Source organism: Eutrigla gurnardus, assembly GCF_963514095.1.
Source record: "Eutrigla gurnardus genome assembly, chromosome: 15".
NCBI lineage: Eukaryota > Metazoa > Chordata > Actinopteri > Perciformes > Triglidae > Eutrigla > Eutrigla gurnardus.
The window spans coordinates 12,214,515-12,222,052 of NC_139938.1; the positions used below are offsets into that span (position 1 = coordinate 12,214,515).

The following is a 7,538-nucleotide window of genomic DNA, read 5'->3' on the forward strand; positions in this document are numbered from 1 at the left end:
GAAGATGACGAGTCAAAGTATCAGGATGACAGGAAACCACGGATTGGCTGTCGGAAACCTGCATGTACTAAAGCCTCGCTGCCACTGTCACAAGGTCATTGGTGTCGTTGCAACGTAAATACAGAGATTATTTACTAAAAAAAGCAGCCAAATGAAAATAACAAAAAAAAAAACAATAAAAATCTAAAAGGATTATGTTCTTTAATCGCTATTTATTCAGGGCGAATCTATTTTTACAATCTTACTCGTAAAGGACGGAGACGATAGGCCCAGTAGGATGTTTGACTCTACATCTCGTGAAGAGAAGCTGGTGTTTTTAATGTAGCAAAACACACGGACCTCTCCAGTCAAACTAAAGCGCACACATGCAGAACCATGTTTTTCATCTTCCTGGTCTGTTCCCTTCTTGTCCACAGGCTAAGCAGCTCATGCAGGCTGAGGTTGGAATAAAGAGATAAGGGACTCACACTTGCGTCTAAATGAGGGAGGCACTTTGGCCCACGTGTGCATCGAAGCAGCGTTCTGGACTCCGATACTTCTTCACCTGACTGTGCGTGGTCCAGACTGATAAGACGCATGTGATCAACCTATGTCCACCTGGATATGGACCAGTCCAGATCTCCTGCTCCACCACTCCGGCTCCACCACTCCGGCTCCTGAATCTGAATCCCGTGTGCCTGCGCCACGCCGTGGTCGCCCTTGATACCCGGCCAAACCAAAGTGTCCACTTTTTCCTGCCTCTGACCTTCATGCACAATAAACCTCGAGTGTCCACCACTCAAAACGCTGACCACGGCAGGAAAAAAGAAAAGGGTCCAGTCCATCAGGAGAGGAGCACAGCTTTTCTAAAAGGCGCCTCTCACAATGAAATGGCCACCAAAACCAGCATCACGGCTTTCTTTCTTATCCACAGCAACGTGTGTTTTTGGGGAGTAGAAAAACGGATGGTTTGATGGTTTAGGAGACGGCGGTTTCCACGGTGAGTCACCCCCCCTCTCAGGACAGTGATTAGCCCCAGAGAGACGGGAGATGATCTCTGGAGCAGAGGTCTCCTCTCGCTCCCATCCAGTCCCTAGCACCTGCCAAACAGCATCACATCCCACGAGGCCTCCCTCTATCAGCTGCTCTCTCTCTCCTGCCCCCTCTGAGCAGGAAACAGCTGAGGATAAACCTGAACTCTCCCCGTCGCCGACGGCATGTCGGTATTTTGTTGAATCACATCAATGTGACCAAAACTATCCACCTTTCTGATGCCTGGCTGCTGCTTATGAAGGCGCATCCTTAGGCGGTGTAGCCTGTGAGGACATGATCCTTAGACGGTGTAGCCTGTGAGGACATGATGCACACTTTCCTCAATAACAGGTCGAATATTGCTACTGATTCCCTGATTCGATCACCTATGCCGTTCGATTCGCTATCCATTCATTTCAGTTTCAATACTCATTTTTTTTGGTTACATATGAGAGAGAGGGAGAGAGAGGGGGAGAGAGAGAGGGAGAGAGAGGGGGAGAGAGAGAGGGAGAGAGAGGGGGAGAGGGAGAGAGGGGGAAGAGGGAGAGAGAGGGGGAGAGGGAGAGGGAGAGGGAGAGAGAGGGAGAGGGAGGGAGAGAGAGATAGGGGGGAGAGAGAGGGGGAGGGGGGGAGAGAGAGGGAAGAGAGAGGGGAGAGAGAGGGGGAGGGTTGAGAGAGGGGGGAGACAGAGGGAGAGAGAGAGAGAGAGAGAGAGAGAGAGAAAGAGAGAGTGGGGAGAGGCGGAGCAAGAGAGAGAGAGAGAGGGAGAGAGAGAGGGGGAGAGGGGGAGAGAGAGAGAGAGAGAGAGAGAGAGAGAGAGAGAGAGAGAGAGAGAAGAGGGGATGAGCTGATGAGAGGTCAGATCTGTTGCTCTGATGACAGTTAAGGCAACTCTCTCTGCTGACTTGAGTCAAGCATCAGCGCCACGTTTGTCTGGTGTCTACATGTTATCTCATGTGTTAGCGAGTAGCTAGCACGTAGCATGGTTCCAGTATATTAACAAGTTGGGGTGCATTTCCTTCATATGAACGGTGCTACAGTTAACTTGACTGTAAAGTTCTCCAGTGGGGTTTGATTGGCTCAGACGTCTTTGCTGAAAGCGTTCCTGTTTGACGTTTGGTTAAATGGTTTCAGAGATTTCTGCTATTTCCACATTTGAGTTCCACATCTTGCACATGGCTTTGCTTTTGTCCAGCTCTCCTCAGACGTTTTAAATCTAACTGCTGCCAGACGTCTGCCTTCAGGCCTGACGCTGCTTTGGTGCAGCAGCTTCTGTCATGTTTGGATGTGTTGCACGGTCACGTGAGACTAACACACAGGAGGTTAAAAGATCCAGCCAAGGATTTAATGAATATCAGATCTTTCAAATGCAGATCGATACGAATCAGAACATCAGTTTCTTTTTAAAACCCAGCCCAACTCAATAAACAATCCATCAGCGTGAAGATGGGAGACTCACCTTTTGTAGGCTGGTTGGGTTCAACTGAGTTTTGTCGATGATTTTTATTGCAACCTGAAAGAGATGTCAAGCAAGTTTTTGATGAGGAAAAGTAAACACACAATTATTACAATGTTCAACATAATGATGCTCAAACACCTTTCCTACCGATGAACATAGAGCTAATGTACAGTACATAGTTACGGCTCAGTGGGACACTCATCATACCTATGTTTGTGCACCACTTTAAGATTCTTTAAAATCTTGTATTTACTTTGCATCTAATGACTGATAAGTAATTTCCTAAAGCTTTCAGTCACAAACTATTTATAATAACACATTTTCGGTTGCATGGCTGTGAAGATTTCCGGTGTTCATCCTTTATATCCGGTATTAATGCAGTTATACATTTTGGTTATCCATCAAGGAGATAAATGGTCATCGGTTCCAATCAGTCAAAGAATCCCAAAAGTCCTAATGGTTCAAAATTGATCTCTTAAGCTTTATTAAATGACTCATTAAACATTAAAAAGCAATTTGTTACAACATATAAACACTTAATGAAATGCAACTCATTATAAAGTCATGGTAATATTTGACTCAAAAACCATTATTGACCAGAGAAAAATGTTACAGATTCAACTAGGAGGTAACATTTACTTCTAGAACATTTGCTCTGTTGAAAACTATAATATTGCAGATTTAAAGGGGACATATCATGCTGATCATCAGGTTCATATTCACGTTTTGGGTTTCTACGAGAACATGTTTCCATGTTTTAGTCTTCAAAGAACGCTTTGTTTTCCTCATACTGTCTGTTTGACTATAACTGTGTTCACCCTCGGTCCTCAACGCTTCGTTTTAGCTCCTGTCTCTTTAAGAATCCCGACCAAAAAAGCCCAGTCTGTCTCTGACTGGGTTTACAGACACGGTCAGATCCACGAGACACCTTCAACCCGGGTCTCTCCAAAACCACCTGATATATATGATCTGCTTGGGAGAAGCTCCTCCTACTGGAGAGAGGCTCCTCCCACTGGAGAGGCTAATTAGTTAGAATCATGGGAGTTTTGATCAAGCAGAATAGTTGTAGTTTAATTTGCCAACATCACACGTCATGTTAGCGTTGATGCTGAAAGTATACATGTTGCAGTCCTACAGACAGCTCTTAAAAGCTGACCTGGGTTGTCTTATTATCGTGTCTGTGTACACATGTACATGTACATGTATGTGCACAAGCACGGTGTATTCTTTTGATATGTCCCCTTTAATTCTGGGCCGAATCGCATCTCCACGACAGCAGCATCATCGACTGAGCGCCGCCTTTCCTCCCCCTGCAAGCATCCTCCATCATCCACCCATCCATCTCCTTCTCCCCTCCACTGCCTACGTCTCACCTCCTTGCCCGTCAGGATGTGGCGGGCCAGCTTGACCTTGGCAAAGTTTCCCTTGCCGATGGTCTTGAGCAGGCGGTAGTTGCCGATGTGCGGCTGCTCGTCGGAGCAGGAGGCGATGGAGTTCCTGCACCGGGCGCCCAGCGAGCGGCTGGACTGGCTGGTGGCCTTGTCTGAGCGGCTGGCCCCCAGCGACACATGCTGTAAGAGAAGGAGCAAGAGGTGTTAAAGAGAGGAGGGGGGGGAGGGAGGGGCCACCGTCACACTGCCAAAGCACCTCCAGGTAGGCGATGTGGAGAACATGAAAGATCACAATATTCTTTTAGCAAATACCTCGATATCTCAATGATGACACTGGCTTTCACTAAATATTTACACAATCAGAACAATGGATATCATGATTGAGTGACTATGTATCATTATTATTGGTGATTAACAGATAGCCATCCCTAGACTAAACCCATGCAGCGCTGATGGTCTCCAGAAAAGAAATGATCCGGCTGAGTCCCGTCTGTCTGAGCTGCTTAGAAACTCCGCTCCCCAAAGAAATATGGAAACAATATTCTGTTTTTATGCAGTTACTCAACTGTTTTAAGGTCCGGGGAACTCCCTGTTACACCGTGCCAACGCTCACACTGAGCATCTGCTGCATTTGCGGGAGTCACCGAGCGGCTACTAGTTTCACAGATGAGTGAAACCTCACAGGTAAACGTGCTTCATATATATATATATATATATATATATATATATATATATACTGTATATATTGATGGACTGAGAAGGTGACGTGTCCGTGCCACTTCACCAGCATCGTGCCATCAGGTGTTATTTTTGCACGAACACAAAGAAGAACCGAGCCACATGTGAATTCATGCCCCGGCTTTCTGGGTTAACAGCTGTTGTCCAGCGCTTGGACACATTGTTTCCATTTTGGGTCCAGCATCGCCCTCTTCAGAGGCCCACCACTTGACTGCAGGAGGATGTCTTCGTGCAATATGACATATATGAGTATGAAGGCAATACTTTCACTGCAGCCCTGAAGCACAAGGCCTGTAAGCAGTTAGCTGCTGCTGCTGCTGCTGCTGCTGCTGCTGCTGCGTGTTGCCACCTTGATTCTGGACCACAACGCTTCAGAGCACCGAGTCCACATCTTGAGTCACGGCCAGGAAGCAGAGCAGAAGACAAAGGGAGGACAACAATGTGCATTTGCACAAACAAAGCTGGATGCACTACAGCAGGCAGCAGCAGCTTCTTGTCATGTGACAGACCGAGGAAAGATAGAGGAGGAAAGCCAGGGAATGGATGTGGGGGGGTGGAGGATATCAGCTAGAAAAGGAGCAGAAAAGGGGAGACTGATGAAAGGGTGGAGAGAGGAACGTAGGAGGAAAACGGGAGCAGATGCCCGCACAGTGGTCCCTGGACAGTCCCAGACCCTGAGCCTCAGGCATCACACCTCCACTTCCCCCCCAGCATGTCATCATGCTCTCAGCTTCACATACAAACACAGCCACGCAGCCCGAAGCCCCGCCCTCGGACACTCCCATCCCCGTCCTCAGCCCCACCCAGAGCCAGCTTGGACCCCCACTCTCTCCCTACACGCCACACACCGGCAAGACAGCACGCCGTGCGTTCACCCACCGACCGTCACGGGCGAGCCTCACCTGGGCCAACGTGGCCAACACAACATCACCCGTCCACTCACTCAGCTGTCATCATCGCTCAACTGTGGAGTGATGGCAGCTGATCGAGATCCAGTTTAATGGAAGGGACGGCTCTGCGTTCATAATCAATCATGCACACGCACACACACACACACACACACACACACACACACACTGGCTTAACCATTCCTCTGTGCTGAGAGCTCTGCTAACAAACAGATGGGGGGAGTCTTGCCAGAAGTGTTTAGGGCAGAGAAATACCATAATGCAACGCCAATCAGTAATGTCACCATTTTGATAAAGGGTTAATTAAAGGACAGACAGGCAGGCAGACAGACAGCTTGACAGATAGACAGCTAGACAGATAGATAGATAGATAGATAGATAGATAGATAGATAGATAGATAGATAGATAGATAGATAGATAGATAGATATGCAGACTGATATATTCTGTCCGCCTCACATGAATAAATGCTACTTTTCCTCCGTCTCTACTCGGCCTCTACTGGTCTCCTGTACTGAATGCATGGCGCTGTCTGACACCCACTGGCTCTGGGGTTGGGCGCTTTGTCGGCTGCGCAGCAATGGACTGCACATCATTTTACGCAGTAATCCCCTCGCTTCATGCGAACAGCCCAGATATTCTCTATACATTTATTTTGGCCTTCTGTGCTCACGTCCCACCCATCCAATTTCTGGGGAATGGACGCACGCACGCGCACGCACACACATAGAGGCGGCAGCAGCAGCAGCAGCAAGGAGTATAATGTGACATCACTATCTCTCTACAGCCTTCTAATAAGAGGTGACGGCTGGTTTTCAGCCTTTCTGCGCAGACCCGCTGAGTGTTATCGTATGCGGCCGGACTCATTCCGGGCTGTTTGCCTGCCATCAGCTCTTTCCCTGCGCACACACTCAAGGTTAGCCCCGTTTTCCAATCTGTCAAAAGATCCACATCATCTCCGGAGTCCTTTCACCTAATGAGGAAAATAGCAGCATCCATGACCCCCGCCTACACCGTGTGAACAAACCCAGTGAATGCCAAAGGCCACACACACGCACACACACGCACACGCACACACACACACACAGAGGGGATCTGTTTTTTTTTAGGGATGGATCTTGTGCATGCACATCAATAGAGGCTGTAGGCTGCACTTGCACTTACATGGTCTCCGGTACTCCTGTCGTTTCCAGACGGTAATGCAGACCGAGAAGACATGTTGTTTTCTCCGCCTCTCTCCTCCTTTCCCTGAGTAAGAATCACGCTGTGTTTGCGCGGACGATGATCACAAGGCTCCACAGACAGAATAACATCCGCAGACGCGACCCACCGTCCGAATCAATCCGCCTCTTCTCCAACCGGCCGAGCCGCGGTCGAGAGGAGACCTCTGCCTGTCATGGCAGCAATGGATATGTGGTGGGGGGTGTCCTCAATCAAGCTGCATGTCCTCCGTGCTCTTTGCAACAACAACAAAAAACACAAAAACAACCAAAAAAAAAAACAGGGCCGATCAACGATGCAGTGGATGCGATGCAAACCCCGAGCATCGAATAGGTGCTAAAATGCGGTGATGTTTGGCTGGAGCCCAGCGTCTCTGTGGCGACTCTCCTCCCCCTGCCTCATTTTCACATACTAAACCAACACGGCTCTTCTGGATGGGTGTCATCTCTGCTCGTCATAATGCCGCCCGGCACAATATCCTTCTCTGAAGCCGCGCGACGCCGAACGCAACCCGCTCCCCGTTTCGCAGCGGCTCGCAGGAAAACACCGCTCACGGTGCAGCGAGAGGGAGAGGAGGGGTGGGGGGGGAGGCCGAAATGGTCACAAATCGGTATTCCCGGTCGGTGAGATGCGCACCAGCGTCAAGTCGGGAGGACTGCACGGAGACGCGAGTTCCGGTCTCTGCTTCTGACGTAAAGGCCTTCGTGAATCAACAAGAATTTAATTTAGCACATTCAGTCGCGGGTTTATAAGGCAGGGAAACACAACAATGACACAAATAAGACAATGAAAGAGAATTAAGTCTCCCTCA

The 7,538-nt window shown here is 48.7% G+C and overlaps 1 protein-coding gene across 2 annotated transcripts in view; it reads right to left on the reverse strand.

Annotated features, from left to right (window-relative positions):
- Positions 1–7,267, reverse strand: part of mark4a (MAP/microtubule affinity-regulating kinase 4a) — a 26,900-nt gene extending 19,633 nt beyond the window's left edge. The window contains exons 1-3 of one of the 2 annotated variants that reach the window (XM_084029563.1): positions 6,671–7,266; positions 3,844–4,041; positions 2,471–2,524 (exon numbers count right to left, since the gene is read on the reverse strand). In XM_084029563.1, coding sequence (XP_083885689.1) covers positions 2,471–2,524; positions 3,844–4,041; positions 6,671–6,724 — 306 coding nt within the window. In that variant the 5' untranslated portion in view covers positions 6,725–7,266. Of the gene's footprint in view, positions 1–2,470; positions 2,525–3,843; positions 4,042–6,670 lie in introns of both variants that reach the window. The other variant, XM_084029564.1, reaches the window with a different exon arrangement.
- Between the last annotated feature and the right edge of the window lie 271 nt (positions 7,268–7,538).